The following is a 19,761-nucleotide window of genomic DNA, read 5'->3' as shown; positions in this document are numbered from 1 at the left end:
GATTTAGGGGGGGATGACTGTTGCCCTCCCCAACCTTCTTTTTCCTGTCAATGCTTAATAGTTATCACAAGGGTGTCTGAACAAGTTGTTGCTGATTTTGGTTCCTTCCTGTTATTGAGTGGCTTTATAGGTGATTAGCTCTATGTTGCTCTACGGAGAGCTTGTGCAATCACTCTTGTTGATTTCTTAGTAGGGTGAGAGGGTTTTCTTATTCATCCAAGCACACATGGAGCAAGTAAGTTGTTTTCATATCCAGCTTCACCTACTGGTGGATCATCATGAAGGCTTCTATTTTCCCATATCCTTGTTCCTTTATTCTTATCCATAATCCTGATTTTCTTTCTAGGGTCATCAACTCAGAGCATACTTTTGTTTCATCTTTAGGAAAATGGAGGCTTGGTGTAGATTCAGGGTGGGTTTGCCTAGACAAAGACAAAGAGAGAAGTATTTTGTTTGCTGTTTGCTTAGGAAGATAATATAGTAGGTCCTATGAATGAGGAACAAAGGAGTTGATTTTGACTGAAATTTCTAGCTTAAGTGAGTAGGTTGGACCTATGAGTCACAATGACCAAGCCCACTAGGGTTAATGTTTTACCACCATAATAAATGATATAAAGTCCTTGAAGCACAAAATATGTGGAAGCGAGAGGCAAGGCTGTGTAGACATTGCTACAGTGGATAAGAGGACTTGTATCATTGCTAGTAGGAGAAAAAAATCTTGAAGATTATAGGATGTTAAATTTTAAACATTTCACAAACTATTAATGACTCAAGTTGGCATGAATGGTTTGTATTTTTTGTGATGCTGAATTCCTTAAGCAAAATCTTGAAAGCTGTCTTATTTGTAGATGCTTGACGTTGTTTCCATGGATGATTTGATGTTCACAAAAGCGGAAGGATGCAAGTTATGTTACAAAATAGCCAATTTCTGGTGATTAAAAGAATGTAACCGGGTGATTTACGATCTTGACTTCAAAACTTGCATACAAACTTTTTTCGTACTACATTTATTGAGTTCTAGATTGGTTGCTTCTTTTTTTTTGCATAAGGTGGGTCTTCTACTTCATTTTGTTACTACTTTCAAATGCCTTGTATATTTAACATTTTTGTAAGTTCCAATTCACTTCTCAAATATTACTTTCTTTTGTTTGTAACTTGGCCTAGACATTACGTTATTGATGTTCATTATTGCGGGATTATATGCATGTTCCTAAGACCTTATTTATTTTTATAAATCTTCCATCGCCCATGTGGAGAATTTCGAGGTTCGAAAGTCTATAGCCAAATTTCTTGATGATTAGCAGAATAGTGGTGAGATGACTTATTTCCCCCCCCCCCCCCTTTTTTTCTTTTCCTTTGAAAATGCTTAACGGTTGCAAAGGTGTCTTGTTGTAATAGTCGTTGCTTTCGGGCTACATTTGGGTCTTTTGTTGCTAATTTAGTTCCTTTCTATTATTGTATGGCTTTATAGGTGACTAGATCAATTTTGTTCTTTGGAGAGCTTGTACAATCACTCTTGTTGATTCCTCTGGAAGGTGAGATGGTTTTTTATTTCACACAAGGTCACATGGAGCAAATAAAATGTTTGCTTTTTCTTTTTTTGATGAATAAGTAAATATTATTAAAGAGTTCCAAATGGCGAAAAGAATGTATTGGGGGGGGGGGGGGGGGAGGGGGGACAACAGCCTTCAAGAGGGAGGCTGGAGAGCAGAACTCAAACTCCGAGGTAACATCAATGAGTCTTTTCCTTGGGATATCCATAACGGGGGGGGTGGGGAACTGACTGAAGCCTGGCAATGCTTTTGTTATCTTATCCTGCTATTCAGCTTCACCTATTGATTGATCATCATGAGGGCTTCTGTTTTCCCATATCCTTCTTTGTTTATTTCGTCTGCGGTCAAGAATCCCGATGTTCTTTTTTGGGTAATTGACGCAGAGCATAGATTTGTTTCATCATCGGGAAAAGGGAGGCTTGGTATGGATTCAGTGGTCCGAGGGCATATTGTGTTTCCTAGACAAAGAGAGAAGTATTTTATTTGATGTTTGCTCTAGAAGTGATATAATCCATATTGAAGGAACTAGAAGAGCTAGGGGTAGACCTAAGATAACCTTAGGAGAAGTGGTGAGAAAGGGTATGTATAGCTTAGGCCTTGTATCTAGCATGGCCTTGAACAGAACCGATTGGAGGGCAAGAATCCATGTAGCCGACCCCATTTAGTTGGGAAAAGGCTTATTGTTGTTGTTGTTGTTGTTTGCTCTAGAAGAAAAGATAGCAACTCTTTTGAATGAGGAACAAGGAAGATGCCTTTGACTGAAAATTCTAGCTGATGTGGGGAGTTTGGATCTATGAGTCACAGTGACCTTGGGTAGTGTTTTAAGTGTTTTCACATCATAAAAAATGACAGGAATTCCTTCGATGGTAATATACTCTTTATTTGTATTTTGGCTCAATAGGAGAAGTGTTTTTTTCTTTTGGAAGTGAATTTGAAGGCAATACATTCAGCAGCCATAGGGGTTGTTTTCCAATATGTATTGACTTCAAAATGTGACCATTTTAAAATATATTTTTGGTTATCATTGTGTATTCTTCTTATAGGTTGCTACTCCTCTATCTAGTTTTTGAATCGGGATGCCCATAAAGAGAGGTTGTTTAAGTACACGTACTTCATAAATGTGCATGTAAACTTGTCATTATTATTTCTTAATAGATGGAGTACTCAAAAGGCAGAGCTGCCAAATGGTAATGTTTTGAGTATCCTATTTCCAAGCTTGTGAAATCTTCTCAGCCATTTGAATTAATTATTTTTATTTTTATTTTAATACATTACTAGGAGCTGTTTACATCATTTTCATGGGCATATGATGTTCAAAAAGCAAAGGCTGCGATACAAGTTATGCAACAGGGCCTGTTTCTGGTTATAAAATGAATGAACCCAATGATATATGATTCACCTCCAGAACCTGGATGCAAAGCTTCTTTATGTACTTCACTTATGAACTAGAATACAGATGTATTTGCTTTGCATGGTGTCCTAGTTCATTGTTATACATCCTAATGCTATGGATTTTTCCTTCCCTTATGCAGTAGCTTGGCATACAGATGATGTTAATCATGTTCATGCTGGACGATATGAATCTCACAATTAAGTTTGTCAACCTATCCCTTCTTCTGGAAGCAGCTAATGGAACATTTAAAAGAGAAAAAGAAGTCCTTTGGATGGTAAGTTAAATATCTATTTGGATGTATCGAAACTGTATACAGATATAATCTTCCATGGCTTATGCAGAGAATTTTAGAGCATTGATGGTTTAGAAGTGAAATCTCTCTAGTGATCAACAGGATGCACGTGTAATGACTAGTAATTTCTTTCCCTCCTTTATAGTTATCACGATCCACGAGTTATTGGGTTATGTTTGTTGGTTCTTTCCACACTTAATTCTTTTGTTGCTGATTAAGCCACGTAATCAAGATTTAACTGAATGGTTGAGATTTAAACATGAGGGATTGATGTGTGAATATTAGTTTTTTGTTTCACACTTTAAGGATTGAATTTTATTAATTTACTTTACTAAGTCCCTCTCCTTCACTCGGTATTTAAAAACCCTATCTCTCCATGTTGTCTTCTCAGTTCTCAGATGACGGACAATGTTCGGGAGCACGATCACGGCAACACCAGGGCACTCCGGTGACAGTAACACTGATAGATTCCTGATTTATTAGTGTGTATCTGTTGTGTTTCAACTTTGCTAACAACAAATCGAACTGGGTTTTGGAAAATCTGGGTTTTTCTCTGGTTTTTCTCTTATGTATGCATCTGGGCGTGGTTGTTTCGGAAGGTAATTTGGGTTTTCGTGTATTGTTTTTGCTAAGAAATTGGGTGGATTGCTTCCATTTGAAGAGCGATTCTTATTATTTGGGAATAATATGTATACTGTGTGTCATCAGAAGTGGTCTCGGAGGTTGTCACCATGCTTCGTATTACCTTATTCTTCTTTCTTGAAGACGATGAATCGCCTGGGTTTGCAATTGGAGTAAATTGAATGCCGAGTGAGGAGTGCAGCTTCATCAAGATCGTTCTGGCGAATGAGGGTAAGGATTCGGTTGTGGAGGTTGAGGCGATTGCCGGTGAGAGAACAGAGACGGATTTTGGGAGCATTAGGGTTAGGGTTTATGGGTCGATGTTCTTTGGGGTTGGGAGTGACAGAAGGAATTGAGAGGGGGTTCGATTCGAAGCCACCGCTTCCGGCGGCGACGCTCGGCTGCTGCTTCTTCAGGGGTGGCGAAGGAAAGAAACAGACATGATAGGTTTCGCTAGGGTTCCGAGGTACTTGATGAAACATTGTAAATTAATAAAATTCAATCCTTAAAGTGTGAAACAAAAAACTAATATTTACACATCAATCCCTCATGCTTAAATCTCAACCATTCAGTTAAATCATGATGACATGGCTTAATCTCAGCCGTCGGCAGCAGCAGGCAGCTGCTGCCGCAAATAAAAATCCCATGATCGTAAGCTTCACAAGGAACTGTTCCCTTGATCATAAAATGCCTTCTATAAACCTCTTTAGCCTTTGGTGACCGTTGTCCTTCTTGGCTCTTTACCTCGGGTCGAAGCGGCTCTTGTTGATTCGGATCCCTCACGATGCCAGATGGATTTCGATCTCTAGCGGCCGATCTATTGTCGATTTCTACCTGAGTCCGCAATCTATTGCGGCGCAGAGCAGCAAGACACTGAGGCTAGCGTGGTGTTGAGAAGCACCTCGTGGCCATGGCTGCCTCCGAAAATGCGAAGTGGCTAAGGGCGTCCATCGCGTTAGTCGTTGCGACGGTTTCCGCTTCGATAGCTGTTTTGGGTACTTGTCCGCCTCCGCTGATCGGAGGAATCTCTCTTATATCCGTTTCATTTCCTGTATTGGAAGAATTTGACTTCGTTTGCTCGTGTGGAAGTTCTCATTTTCAGGAGAAAGTCGAGGGGTTTGAGGTCCAAGGTTCGTGAACTTGAGACCTCTCTCAGGGCCTCCTTAGAGAAATGTGCTTCTGAGAGGCAAGGTAGGGTATCTCAGAAGGTACTCTCTTCCTACCTGAAAGTCCGTTTCATTCATCTTTGTATTTTCATTGGTTATTTTAATCTAGACGAGTTCATATTGTTGGTTGGAAATGTTCCCTGTAGGCTTTGAGGGAAGCATTGACACAGGTCACAAAACGTAGTTCTGACGAGTTGGAGCTAGTGTCTTATCCCATGACACCCATTGCTGTCGTTCAGTCATGCTTTACCACAAGGTAATTGCCTTCCCTGATAACAATTGATATTCTTTATTTATTTATTTGTTCTTTTTTTTTTTTTTGGGGGGGGGGGGGGATGAGATTTGGTTTTTAAACTATTAATTAGTTATACTGTTGAACATATACGCATAGAATTTATAGTGGAAAAATACATATGTGGAGAGCTTAGACGCACATCTATTTCAGCATGCATTGATAAAATTGGTAACAGCCTGTCTGAAAATGCATGCTTATTGTTCAGTGGTAATCGTTGGATGACCAAGTAAATGGTAGTGAATGTGAATTAGGCAACTGTAGGCGTCTCACATGCTTTACTTAGTGGGCAGATATGGTCCTGGGTGATTAAGCTTGTAGTCAGTAATGTTGATTGTTGAGTGCTAACATGTACAAGGCCATCATTACTGCAAAACCTTTTCATTACAGCTTCTTCCCATAAGGGCAGCCTTTGAATAATCTTCTGTTCCTCTTGTTCACCACTCATTGAAGTATTATTGGAAAACCACTGGGAACCTAGCCTCACAATGGCATGAAGAGACAAATGAGCACAATAATAGGGATTGGGGGCCTGTAATTTTTTCCACTGTCAGAGCAGAAAGACCAGCATTGATGTCCACATGCCTCCTAAGGTTTTTTTGAAGCTGAACATTAACTGTGCTTCTTATTTTACCTGCCTGACAATTATTGGAATAATTTACATCTTATGTGGGGAGTTCCTTCTTGGTCTGTATTCAAGAGTTCTCAAGGCATTACCTAATGTGCAGGCACCTTGGTTAACTAGGCTGACTCCCTCTTGGCATTGACTTGATCTTTTGCCCTCTTTCCAGTTTCCAAGGCCCTGCACCACCTAGGTGCTGTGACCACTATGATTTGTGTTGTCGATCTATAGGTTAAAAAGAAATAACAAGACTGAGCTGCTGTTCCTGTGGGCTTGCATCCCCAATGTCTTTGGAGTAGGTTATGAGCTGGCATTGTGCGAGATTGAGCTAATTTCCCTGAGTGCTCCTTGAGATTAATGTATTTAGATAAATTATCCATTAGCTTCTAATATGATCTTGTTTCACTGGAAGTTTCTGTCTGCTAATAACTGTGTTTGTAATTTAGCCAAGCAAGGTGTTATTAGGCCAAGATTTTGTTATGGAACTTCTGACGGCCAATTTTTTTCCAAATCTTTTTGAACAGTGAGAAACTTGTCCATGAAATTGGTGAAAAAAATGAGATACCACATGTCTGATTTGAAGATCTAAATGGAGGCCAATTTTTTTCCAAATCTTTTTGGACGGTGATAAACTTGTCCATGAAATTGGTGAAAAAATGGGATACCACATGTCTGATTTGAAGAAGAAGTATCTAAATGAATATTTTCAAGTTTGAGAGAGAGAGAGAGAGAGCATTGACTGGAGAATTTTTTTGGGGGCTTTTGTATCAGCTATATTATTTGCAGATACTTCTTGCTGTGGATATTGGATTTAGTTCGAGGCAAAGAAAATTAAATTATATGTGCTCTTTTATCTTTGATTCTATTAGGTTACTTAGGTTCCAAATGCTGCCTACTCTCGTGTATATCAATCCGTTTATGTTTGCATGGCATGTAATGCCCAGTGTTTGACCAAGGTACTTGTATAGTTGCATTACGCTATATGTCACATTATCTATCACTTTCATTTCTACAGAAATGGGACGCCAAGACAACCTCTGCTTGTACCTCTTGCTAGAGCATGTTTAATATTTGATTCTGGCCGGGTTCCTCCAGCTGCCCTTGAAGGTCTTGGAGAGTATTCTCATTGTTGGATTCTTTATGTTTTTCATTTAAATACAGACCTGGAAAAGTTATGGAAGCAACCAGCTCAATCAAAGTTCAAGGCAAAGGTATGTCTATGATACTCTACTATTGTTATTTATATAGGTTACATTCATTTACTATTTGTTTCTTATGTTCATGAGATTCCTATCAACTGGTGGCTGGAAGTGTTTTAAAATGAACAGGTTAGAGTACCAAGACTTAAAGGTTGCAAAATGGGAGTCTTTGCTACTAGATCTCCACATCGACTATGCCCTATTGGGCTTACAGTTGCCAAAGTAAGTCTGAATTATGCATGAATATAATATAAATCTTGTATGCCCCACAAAATGTATTTTGAATATCTACTTTCGGCTTATAGCGTGAGGGGCATTGAAGTATCATAATTGCACTCTGTAACTTGTTATGGTGAAAAGTTAAAAGCCGTTGCTAATCTGTACTTCATTTCTCATGGAATCTTGGATCTCATGTGAGGAATAAACATCTTTTATGGCATAATTTAACCCTGAAAGGAAGGAAAGTTTTACCCTTCTGTGTAGTATGATACTCCAAACAAATACACTTCCTATGGCTATGACGCTTGTTCAGCAATGTCATTGTAGGATTTTTAGCGAGGTCCATCCACGAAAAAGAGGACAGGTTCAACTTCTTCATGGACAACTTAAGTCATGAGTTTCATTACTGCTGAAATAACTCAAATACCAGTTCCATGGCTTAATTTGAGCTTCATATCTGCTTTAGCTTTCCCGATAAAGCCGCTAGGCGATGTACGAGGACAATTGGTGCAGCTTTCTTGTAGTCTCTCTTTTTACCCCTTCGTAGAGCCTTAGCCTACTCAACATAATATAGTTAGTCTTGGAGTGCGGGTTGGGCACTCTGCTAACTTTTCCAGAGCTAGTGGTTTTTTTATTTTTATTTCTTTTCAGACGGAGGAGAGGGACTGGGCTGGAAGGAGCAGGGGGACTTCTCTATAGTGCCCATCCTTGACTCTAAAATTGTTAACTAGCTCTGTAAGCTTGTGTATCAGCATTTCTAGGTGCAGGGGATGTTTTAAGAAGATGGTTACCTTGCTTTGATGTCCTTCCGTTTGAAAATCCAGTCAACATGACTAAAATTTAAACCCATTTTGTTCAAAACCTTGACTTTTATACCGAGGGTTCCAAACCATGGATGAATTTTCTCTGAAACTGTGATTTGACAGGAACTTGGTGAGACCTAAGTATTGCTCTGGATTCATTGCACCCATTGTCAAAACAAAAGAATATCAACAAATTCTGGTCATTTCGAAACATCATGAGAGTGAGCGAGCTAGCTATCATAAATTCGTATAAATGAAAAAGTTGATTTTGGGAGTGAATTTTTCCACGAAAAAGGATATCATACTTCTATTTAGTAGTATGATATAAATACATATATTCATCTATCTAAATGGGTTTCATCCTTTGGCATTCTAGGTGGAGGCAGTACAAGGACGTATGGTTCTTCTTTCTGGTGTGGACCTGGTTGATGGCACGGTAAGTTTCCTATATTGCTTATGTGATCCAGGCATAGAAATATCCATGTGTGTTTTGTCCCTTGCTTGTTATTGTAGCCTCAAAGAGGTTCCTTAATTGTTATAACTGTTTTAATCAACAGTCTGTACTTGATGTCAAACCTTATTTACCATATTGCGACAGCATCCCGGAAGCAACAGTGCCTAAGTGGGTAATGGTAATTCTCTCTTTCTTATAGGTTTCCACTTGGTGCAGTTTCTCTGTATGTAGAAAACATGTATAGTTTTTATCGTAGTACTGTATCAAAATTTTGTTCTGCTTTTTGGAGAGTGACTCATATTTTGGAAATTTATCACTTCAGTGAGGACGGTTTTATCCACAAGCTCTCTGTTCAGACTGGCAAAACTGATTTGAGTTTTATATACACCTTAGTGTTGTTTGAAGATGGTTATTGCCAATATGCTTCCTTTTGTGGTTGCATCATCCCTAATCTTTAGACCAGATTTTTAGTACCTATGCAAACTTGATACTAAAATGGGTGAACCTGGTGCCAAAGGCTTCCGAGTCTTGGGGGGGGGGGGGGGGAGGCATTTTTCCTACGCAATTTGCTAAGTGACTGTTGCGATGCCCTGACCTCAGGGCTACAATTATGGTCTACCAACCGTTGTCTTCCCTCCCCCTCCAAACCCCCCCCCCCAAAAAAAAAAAAAAAAAAATCTTTATACTACTCAACTGTCTCATGCATATATCTGGTGTAACTACTTGCTATTTGGTTGCATACAGTTTATATTCGGCAACTTGAGTCATGAGAGTGACTAGTTAAAAGTAGCAAACTCATGCTTGTGTCTGGTGTTACCAATTGGGGCACTTGACTTCATTCTTTTCTTGAACCTTAATATCTTTTCCTATGCTATGTATCGATCTACCGAAATAAAATTTTTATTGTTGTTGACTTTTCTGTTGGGAGTTGGCTCACTGCTTTGAAGTACTTAGCATCTTGTTGGGTGCCTTTTATCTATTTTCCATGTGTGATCCTTGTTTCTTGTGATACCCCTTTAATTATTTATTTATTTATATATTATTTACTTTTATTTGGGAGGAGAGGGGGGGGGGGTTGTCCACTAATCATCACATGGTAGTGAATATTTCACCTCTGAAGTTCTAAACATTGACTTGCTGCCTTGACAATCTCTTGAAGTGCATTCACGAGAATGGGTCAAATCTTGTTTGCCACTCTAAACGATGTGTTAGGTTCTCGTTGCAGGAGATCTTGGAACGTGCCCATCGTCTGGATGCATACAAATAGGGCTGGTCACTATTCGACCACATAGAGAGTGATTTCTTTATTATATCGATCGGATAGGTTGGACGGGGGTTGGGAAATTCTCTAGGAATTCTTCTTTGCAAGAGGTATCTGTTGGTTTAGTGATGTCTCCGGCGGTCTTTTTTCTTTTCAACGGGAATTTCAAAGGTTTGTTTGTTTGCATGGGTACTCTTTCTGTACATTCCTCTGTTTTGTCGTCATACTCATTATGCTTTTGAAAGAGAAACTTGATCACAAGGGCAAGTATCCTGACATAATATTTTTTGGTAGATTCGCATATCCTGCTTTTGCACCTCCTGCCATGGTCCTTTGAGTTCCCCTGTGCATTTAGCATGAAAGCAGGTTTCAGCTAATTATTTGCTGTTTGTAAAATTTAAATTGTATAAAACTAATATAATCTGCTCCTGCATCATTTCGGGTTAAGCGGGTTGAACAACTGCTCCCACATATGTACCTGCCAATATGATCAACATCCACAAATTCACTTTAGATTGCTTTACTCTACTCTTTATTACCAAAAAAAAAAAAAAAAAAGGATGGTTTTGCTCTCCTGATGTCATAGATGCATGAATTCTGGAAGGAAATATTATTAATTGGATTTCGACATGGTATGCTAAATTCATCTCCTACTCTCTTTGTGTGTGTGAGGTTAGAAAGTTGCATAAAGTTTGATAAACATTTTTATAAATTATTTCTTGTATTGTGTTGCTTGTCTAATCTATTCAGGAGGACAAATTGCTAGCCGTTGCATCTATTAACTTCTCCCAGGAATTCTCTTCCTCTCTTGCCGATTGCTGGGTGACAGCTGTAAGTTTTTGTTTGCATTAATCATCCCATCTATCAGTTCGTCTGTTTTTGAACTTAGAAGTCCTTGTTTTTTACAATTCTCTTTATTCATTAATATTGAAAATTCGACGGTACAATGGTTTCTAGAATTTTCTAAGGATGTCAGTACTAATTTTAACTGTACTCCGTGATGAGTGTTGAGAATTTATGGAGACACTATTAGGACAGGGTATGTTCAACTGATTGGAACTAGTTTTCTTGATGAATCAACCTATAGATCATGAAGTCTATCCTTATTCTTACAAATCTTGATGGGAGTTTGGGTGGTAAGGGATTAAAGTATCCCTCTTCCTGGGTGACCACAAAAAAGGCTTGTGACAAAATCCATGTCTGGAGTGCTTGAAGTCGTGTAGTGAGATTTAAACAGGAAGTGGGAAGATTGTTCTGAGATAATCTAAAATTAGAGACTGTTTCAGGGTCATGATTTTGATAAATTCCTTCTGCACCGTAAGTAGAGAATATTTTTCAGTGTGTATTGGTTTGTCTGTCCTAGCTTTTACATTGTTCCTTGTTTTCCACTCTTCATATTGTGTGGTTGTAAGTAAGTCTGAGGTGTAGGTTGTTGCAGTGAGCTCATGTATTTTTAAGGGAACAATGGAGCTACAGAAGAAGAGAGATCAGAATGGTCAACCAAATCTGGTACAGACAGGCATCAGTTTTCAATCATGAGAAAAGGCCAAAATCCAGTACACCACTCAATGCTTAATTATTCGACTCTAAGAATCGTTGAAGCAACTAGTCCATGACCTGCTCCTAATCACAATCTGCAACTGAAAGGAAATTTAAAACCAGCTTGAACTCCATCAGACTCTTGACCTGCTAGTAGAGATAACTCATCCAATATAATAAAGTTAAATTCAAATTACAAGATATCTCTGTAAGAAATATACAATAGACTCCGGATACCCCTGTGGAACTAAAAACCCAGTTTGGAACCAATTATTATTATCTAGATTTGCAGTGTGGGTCAAGCTTGTTCAGCCATTGAAGGTCTACTACATCACTGAGGAATCTAGACTAGGTCTTCAAAGAAAGCAGTCAAAGCATATGATTGAGGCACTTACAATCTGATTAGTACAAATCCCAGATATACTGACCCTTCTTATCTGATGTACCTTTCTCTCTTTCCTTGTTCATCAAAGAATGTTAGCCTCCCATTTTCATTTTAGGACAAATAAAATTCCTTTTGGAGGGACTATCATCTTTTATTCATGTTACCATGATGGGTTTGCTTATTTGGCAGCTGTGCAACAGCACCACATCATGGATGCCATCTCATAAGCTTGGTCTTTAACTTATTTTATTTTTTTCCCCTCCCTTTCAGGTGAATGCATCACTCTATGCATCGCCAGATGAGTTCCAGAGCTTGATCAAGCAGGTACTTTCATGGGATATACGATCAGTCTCACAGCGTAATCGACCTCACAACGTTATAGAATGCTGTTCCTCAGGTTTGGAAGGAGACGAAGTTTCTAATAGTGAGGGCAGACAATTTCTTTATATCATTGTGTTGTATGTATTATTTATTTATCATAAAAGTAAAGATATTATAATATATTTTTTGAAATTAAAATATTAGTATCTACAAGAAAATACAATATATGATTTATGTACACAATAGGGTCTTCTTGGTAAGAATGATAGATTGTTACTCATGATAGGAGGTTCAAAGAGCCAAAGAGCCCCCTGTGCGCTGATGATGCCCGTGATATGAGGTACATAGAGCCCAGCGGATATGATGGTTACCATTAAACCCTAGTTTTAAGGAGTAAAAGGTACATTTTAATTATAAATTAATTCAAGATCCATGAATTTCTCTCATATTTTCATCTTATTTATTCTCTCCTTAATCTTCCCTTTCATTCCCTGTTTTTCTCTCAAAAATTTCATAAATGATAAAACATTAGAGTAATTAGTAGACATTGAAGTTTTCCTAAATCTTCTCCACGATTATCAGGTATTTATTCTCTCTTTCTCAAATTATTCTTCTCTATATCTCACTCAAGATTTTTCTACATCCCTCCGACCGGCAAGTGAGCTACTAAGCTTGTCTATGGAAATTTTCTTTTTATAAAATGGCCCCTCTAATGTATGATAAAGAAAAGGAGAATACATGGTGGAGAATCTCAACTCCATTTCACACATTGTTTACGAAAAAAACGGAAAAACGTTTCTTACCCAAATCCTTCGGGAAGTAATATATAATACGGTATACAAAAAAGATTTACATTAATAAATTATTAAGATTTTCCTTCCATTTATTTTGTTGCCTCATTTAGTTCTTACCGGAAAAGGAACAAAAAGCTCTAATAAATTGAGCTCAACATTCTAACATTTCTCACCAACCCATCCATGGCTTGCCATGAAGGGGTTTCTCTCTTCTCTTTTTCACTCTCTCCGACTCTTTCATTCTGTTTACCTGAAGTTTCTGCATCAGCATTGAAGAGTGATCACGACCTGATTCTCCAAACATGTAAGAGCACAGACAACTACCACCTCTGTGTATCGCTGCTTCAATCAGACCCTCACAACTAATTGAAGTCCACTCTTCCTGGCATTCTTAATATTTTCGTCGACATTGCGATCAAGAAGGCAACTAGCAATCGTTTGTATGCTGAGAATCTCCTTAAGACAGCAAAAGACGAGGCATCAAACAAGTGCTTGAATACATGCAAAGACAACTATATGTCAAGCGTTTCTTATCTCCAAGAATCATTAGCTGAACTGAAATCCAAAACATATTGGGCTATGAGGATGGATTTGTCGAAGGCTCAACTGGGTGGTCATGTCCCCCGGTTTTGGATGTGTCCCATCATCATCCCGCCGCAACCTCCCCCCGGTTTAATGATTAAGAGCTAACGTAATGCAGATTTTAGATTAATATATTTTAGATTTCAGTTAAGCATGGTTTCCAGTGCCTGGATGAATGTCTTCCTTTAGGGAAAATAACTTCAGCAAAGATCGAACAAAAAGTTAAATCGTGCAGAACCAACAACCCCCAATCTTACTTAGTAATTCGATCTTAGGATCCAGGGTTTTGTCATGAGTCCTAAGAACCTGTGGATTTTGTTTGATAATGTAAGAACAGAGTCTGATTAGTGGTGGTATTGAGATTACTATACTTGGAGGTTCTGACTTCTGAGAGCTGATTATGGTGACAACCCACATGAATAATAGATCCTTTCCTAAAAAGGCGAGGAAGGAAAGGCTCTGAGAGCTGATTCTGAGAGCCTTCTGAAAGAAAAACCAAGCATGACCGATTCTCGCTTTGAAATATTTACAGCAGGGGACGGTGGTGGGCAAGGGGCCGGCGGTGGTGGCTGGTGTTTTTCAGCAGGTAAGGTGTAGCCGTGTAGGTAGAAAATGGGTAGAGGGAAAACCCAAATGTTAGATATATTCTCCCTTCACCACATTAATGAGTGGAAAATTTAGTCATGACGTGCCTTTATGAGCCAAATGGTCATCTGAATTTCAAATTTTAAATTTATTAATCAAATAAGTAATAATGGGTAATAAGTAATATTGCACTTTGTTGAAAGAGTATTACCAGCAATTATCCCACTTAAAAGAGGAGACTAGGGTTTCACCCCTACGACCCTAAATGGCTGCCAATAAAAAATCCCTATTCAATTTATCAGAACTTAGAGGTATACCGTAAAAAAGTATTAGAGAAACAACAAACCTTACCCTGATAGAGGATCTATCAGGGTAAATTACTGATGGAGCCAATATCAATATAAAAAATTTAGAGTTTCGCATATGCATCCTCTTCAATTATCTCCCACGCTTCTCTCTACCTGATTCAAGTTAGGTGATCCGCCAATCTGAGAGTCATTTCAAAGGTGGCAACAAAAACCGGAACTCAACAGAGGTACCAACACTAAATCAGCTCAAATAATTAACTTCAAGAACCATGAGTTTTTTTTTTTTTGGTAATCAAAACCATGAGTTAAAACACCATGTATTGTATTAATGAAATGCTTGTTGGGTTTGTCCAGGTTCAAGATAAAACAGATGGCTTTGCAATTTCTTTAACCCAATTTAAGCAGGGCTCTAGAAGTCCATCCGTGCCCACAAATATCCAACCCCCTACCAATATAATCTCTTGACCCTCTGATCACAAAAGAAAAGTAGGGAAATGACAGGGCCGTGACGGTTCCAAGCTATTCACCTCAAGCGCTTCAGAAGTACCCTAACAGAGACCTCAAGGATCCTTAGAAAAAAGGCACCTCGTATAAGTGATTCTAGGTGCACTTAAACCTCTCGTATCAACAAGATAAGTAGTTACAGCTCACATATTTACATCTAGAAGTAGTAAATTTGTAAAAGCATTGATGATAAAGATCCCTGTACAATAAAGGCTTTTCAACCACCAATTTGATTGGTCAAACAAAACGAAATTTCCCTTGCATCAAGTGCATAAATATCTCGATAAGTTGTACTCACCCAAGACTGGTCATACCAACTCAGGTGCAATTATTCAATTCAATAAACTCAGGGCCGCTTTTTTACGAATCATCTTTTCTCAATATGTGTACTCAATAATTGCACAGCCAAACTCTCATAACAAATTTTCAATTGTACAAGGTGCTTCAAGATTTGCACATTGATATCTGATTTTACTTAAATGAATAGATAATGACAATATAATAATTATTCACTTTAAATTAATTAACCCACTCTCTACTTTCTTTTTAGATTTTGTATAAATGGCATTGGGGATTCAATCAGCGTGACTCAATCAAGGAGAGATGAAGACTGACTCAGAAGAGAAATCCAGTTCCAGGAGTGAATTACTAGTGCAAGCAACAATAGAGAGGGTGGGGGAAGAGCCTCTACTAAGTGATTGATTCTTTTGAGCTTCCTCCTTCCTCTACGATTAAACCTAACCATTTATCCTTCTTCATATTTTTATTTTTGTGGTTTTGCTCTCTTTGATCAAAGAAAAAGACAAATTTGACTTGGACAATACTGGAGCACTGAGGAGGTTCCACTTGGATCTTCTTTGGCATGATTAGAAGCTTTCTTTCATCTGCTGTTTGATTTTATTGAGTTGTAGAGATGGTGAAGAGAAACAATGCTTCAATTTCCGAAGGGCACCACATTGAAATTCTAGAACAGGTCCCCCCCCCCCCCCCCCCCCCCCCAAAAAAAAAAAAAAAAAAAAGAAAAAAAAGTAGTGTTCTGTAACAGCACATAAAAGACCTGTTGTGAGTTTTTTACAGATCGGTAGCGTTTGAGAGCCTTAGAGCTAAATACAAAGTTGAGATGGATGGACACACCTGAGGGCCTTAAAGGTCAGTCATTTGGTAATTGCAACATTGAATAAAAATCAGTTCAGTTCATTAACTGTATCCAAGTTAAAAATAAAACTTCTAACATGGTTTAAATTTTTATCAACGATGCACAAAGAATCCTGCCGCCATTGCTACCCTTAACTACAGTCCTAAGGGTCTACTCATGTGAATGTGAAGTTTCAGTACCACTACTGCAATGGTTTGTTAAAAACATTGAATTCAGCATTATTTTTAGCATTGAATCCTGAACCATCATTGCCTAGAAAAGTTCTAGGTGCTCATCCAATTGAGGCCAAGGTTTCACATACAAAAATATACAAACACACAGAAGAATATCGTGTGCTGTGCACAGCAGCACACCATTATAATGTGACACGTGAAATATGCCTTATAAATGGTTGAGATCAAACCTGTAATTTTTAAGTGATTTGAATCCAATTTTAGTACCCATTTTAGCTATACCCGCCCATTGCTGAACCCGATAAATCTAAAATTCCTCAACTACCACTACTCTCTCTTTCTCTAAGACTCTGTTCCTCCCGTAGTCGTTTCTTCATCCATCTCTCGTTTACCCTCTTTTGTTCTGCTGTTTGCAATTTAGCCAATATGGTGTCTTGCTCAACTCTCTCCTTCTGTACAATGGAGAAAAGCTTTTCTCTGTGATGGTCTCCACCACTTCATCAGCCATTGCAGGTCCACTCTGCTGAAGCTCCACCTCTTGACCTGGACAACCACCACCTTTACGCTGTTGCAAAGGGCTTATAGGTACTGCTCTGTTTTCCATGGTCAAAAACTGCAAGCTTTTGGAGACCACCGTATCAAACAGTGTTCTAGGATTGAGCGTGACACCATTGAGTTCTTTCTCAATTCCCCAAGAATCACACAGGGCCATGTTGAAGAAAGCAAGCAATCTGTTGTTGCCAAGACATGGGCCTCTGATAGAACCCTCCCTAAACCCCAATTGATCCTTTACTTCTAACAAACAAATAGGAATTATCACTAGCAAGCTACTGAACTCAGAAACATATATCAGCAGGACAATATTGAATTAACAGTCATCTTCATTAAGCAACACTGATCGGATATAACTCCTGAATACAAACTGTAATTCTACTAACTGATAAGGACGGCTGAGATTAATAAAAACCAAATAAAAACTCAGATAAACAAGAACACCACCATAGCTATGCCATTCCCCAGAGGTTTCCCTCTCCCCAAGCACTCGCTTGCTTCCTTCTTTGCTTTCCCTCTTCCTCCCCTCCTCTTCCCCTACATAATCCCTGAATTCTAACAAACTCATACGAATACAAACTCTTACACAATCAGCCACTCATCTGTTGCCACTTGGATTGTTCCTTCTGCTCCTCTGTTTGCAGCAGGTTAGTGGTTGCTGTCCAATTGGATGCTGCCATCTGTCTTCTCCTCATTTGGATCCCCTGTAGCAGCTGTAGATGATATTGCGTACTCCCCATTATTCCTTCGCTTGTACACCTTGGTTATTAGGGGCCTATCAGCCTCTCAGAAATTCATCCAAATTATTGGTTGATTAAAGATTTAATGGTGAAAGACCAGTGAATATTTCTATGAGAAAATAGGGAGAAAAAAAAGACCACCGAAAGAGGACAAACAGGGAGACACAAAAAGAGAGAATAGACAGAACATATAAGGAGCTAGGGTTTGAAGAGTCATAGAGCACTTTTTTGATCGCAAAAACTAAGCGAGGACAACAGAGTCCGAGAAAGAACACAAAGCTAAATAGAGAGAACAACAAGGGAAATACTGGAAGAGAAGAAAGACGGAACAAAATGGAGCCTCATTTGCTAAAGAGAGAACAAAAAGAGAAATACTGGAAGAGAAGAGAGATGGAACAAAGGGGAGCCTTACTCACATAAAGAAGAAAGACGAAGTTCGGTGTATGAGAGAGAGAGACATGCCAAATAGCCAATAGGAGAGGGGGAAAAGAGTTTAAAAAAGACAAAACAAAGAGAAAAAAAATAGGAGAACAGAGATATCGGACAAAAGGTGAGCCTAATACACAACGAAGAGACGTGCATGAAAGGGTTTGAAGAGAGAGAATATAGAAGATAGGCACACAAGAAAGTGATTGCAAAAACTAGAAGAGGACAAAAGAGTTCGAGAAAGAACACAAGGCTACAAAGAGAGAACAAAATGGGAGACAATATAAGAGAGAGAGACGGAACATTTGGGTGTATGAGAGAGAGAGGCATGCCAAATAGCCAATAAGTGAAGAAAGGAGAGTTCAAGAAAGACAAAACAAAGAGACAAAAATAGAAGGAAGAAAAAACATAAGAATAGAGAGACCGAACAAAAGGTGGGCTTAATACACACAACGAAGAGAGGTGGAAGATAGGATTTGAAGAGAGAGAGTGTCAGAAGGAAGACGAGAGAAAAGAAAGCCACAAAAAGTACGAGGAAACCAAAATGAGAGAAAAATAGAGAAAACACACACAGAGAAAGAGAGAGAGTGTGTGTGTGGTAGAGAAAAGGTACGTAGAAGAAAGTTGGAGAGAAAATGAGAGTCGAAAAAAGATATAACAAAAGAGAAACACGAGAAAAAAAGGGAGATAGAACGGGAGAGACTAAAGAGATGAAACAAAGGGGACCCTAATCCAAATGAGAAGGCGAAGAAAGGAAGTCAAAGAAAGAATGAAGAAATAAAAGAAGGGAAAGGGGACAGAACGGGAGAGAATAGAGAGAGAACAACTGGAGAGCCTCATTCACACAAGAAAGAGTGAGAGAGGGAAGGTAGAGTCTAAAGAAAGAGGACGAAAGAAAACGACAAAAGGAAGATAACAAAAAGTTAAAGGAAGCTAGAAATAGAGAAAGGTGCACAAAGACATCATTAAAGGGTTTGAAGGGAAACAGAGGAGAGAGAGAGAGAGAGAGAGAGAGAGAGAGAGAGAGAACGAATAAAGGGAGGGAAAAACAAAAAAAGGGAAAAAGAAAAACTAGAAATGGAGCCAGAGAAAGTACAAGGAAGCCAACAGGAGAGAAAAATAACGAGTGGAAAATAGAAATGATGGAGAGAAATAAAAAAAGAAGACAATGGGAGAGGAGAGAAGTCTCACTTACCCAAAGAAGAGAGAGGGAAAATACTTGTTAATAAAAGGGGACACAAAATAAAAGAGTGCCGCATACAAAGAGTACACAAAAGCAAGTGATAAAGAAAACGAGAGTCAAAGAAAGATACAGTAGAAAGACATAAAGAACGAAAAAGACAGACAAATGGGACAGATTATAAAAATGGAACAAAGTCACTCACACATAGAAGTGTGATAGAGGGAAGACAGGGGTTTGAAGATTGAAAAAGAAGAGAGAATCGAAGAGAGTAATAGAAGGGAGAAAAACTAGGAAGAATGAAAGAGATTAGAGAAAGGCTGAACAGAGACCACAAAAAAAAAGACTGCAAAATTCAGTACTAGAGAAAGAAAGAGGACAAAAAGGGAAACACGAAAGAGAGAATAAAGAGACAAAACAAATAAGGAGCTAGGGTTTGATGAGTGATAGAGAGAGACAATATAAAATAGAGTGGCAGATGAGAAAGCGATCGCAAAAACTAAGAGAGGACAACAGAGTCCCAAAAAGAACACAAAGCTAAATATAGAGAACAAAAAGGGAAATAAATCTTGGAAGAGAAGAGAGACGAAACAAAGGGGAGCCTCATTCGCTAACGAGAGAACAAAAAGAAAAATCTTGGA

General features: G+C 38.6%; 1 protein-coding gene and 1 long non-coding RNA gene across 5 annotated transcripts; both read left to right on the top strand.

The window, feature by feature from the left end:
- Positions 1 to 1,262: 1,262 nt before the first annotated feature.
- Positions 1,263 to 4,826, top strand: LOC149009383 (uncharacterized). 3 transcript variants are annotated; one of them, XR_016174785.1, is made up of 4 exons: positions 1,263 to 1,311; positions 1,472 to 1,535; positions 3,086 to 3,359; positions 4,651 to 4,826. It is a non-coding gene; the product is annotated as an uncharacterized LOC149009383 (long non-coding RNA). The 3 variants fall into 3 exon arrangements; XR_016174784.1 differs by lacking the exon at positions 4,651 to 4,826 and adding an exon at positions 3,630 to 4,125; XR_016174783.1 differs by lacking the exon at positions 4,651 to 4,826 and having other exon boundaries at positions 3,086 to 3,384.
- Positions 4,827 to 4,922: 96 nt separating this feature from the next.
- LOC149009382 (uncharacterized) lies at positions 4,923 to 12,752 on the top strand. 2 transcript variants are annotated; one of them, XM_089162257.1, is made up of 8 exons: positions 4,923 to 5,067; positions 5,172 to 5,281; positions 6,955 to 7,150; positions 7,268 to 7,360; positions 8,537 to 8,596; positions 8,718 to 8,792; positions 10,626 to 10,706; positions 12,070 to 12,752. In XM_089162257.1, exons 2-8 carry the CDS (start codon positions 5,241 to 5,243, stop codon positions 12,322 to 12,324), a joined length of 801 nt encoding a protein of 266 aa, XP_089018383.1. In that variant the 5' UTR covers positions 4,923 to 5,067; positions 5,172 to 5,240; the 3' UTR covers positions 12,325 to 12,752. The 2 variants fall into 2 exon arrangements, with proteins under 2 accessions (XP_089018383.1, XP_089018382.1); XM_089162256.1 differs by having other exon boundaries at positions 4,962 to 5,050.
- The last annotated feature ends 7,009 nt before the right edge of the window (positions 12,753 to 19,761 follow it).

This window comes from Hakea prostrata, chromosome 7, assembly GCF_041222555.1.
Source record: "Hakea prostrata isolate BN-2017 chromosome 7, UWA_Hpros_2, whole genome shotgun sequence".
Lineage (NCBI taxonomy): Eukaryota > Viridiplantae > Streptophyta > Magnoliopsida > Proteales > Proteaceae > Hakea > Hakea prostrata.
This window is presented reverse-complemented; position numbering and strand designations above follow the sequence as displayed.

Excerpts from the sequence above, each read along its gene's own strand:
- LOC149009382 (XM_089162257.1), top strand. The coding sequence starts at position 5,241 with ATGACACCCATTGCTGTCGTTCAGTCATGCTTTACCACAAG. Across the intron at positions 7,151-7,267 it reads AATCAAAGTTCAAGGCAAAG|GTTAGAGTACCAAGACTTAA; the intron begins GTATGTCTATGA and ends TAAAATGAACAG. Across the intron at positions 7,361-8,536 it reads TTGGGCTTACAGTTGCCAAA|GTGGAGGCAGTACAAGGACG; the intron begins GTAAGTCTGAAT and ends TTGGCATTCTAG.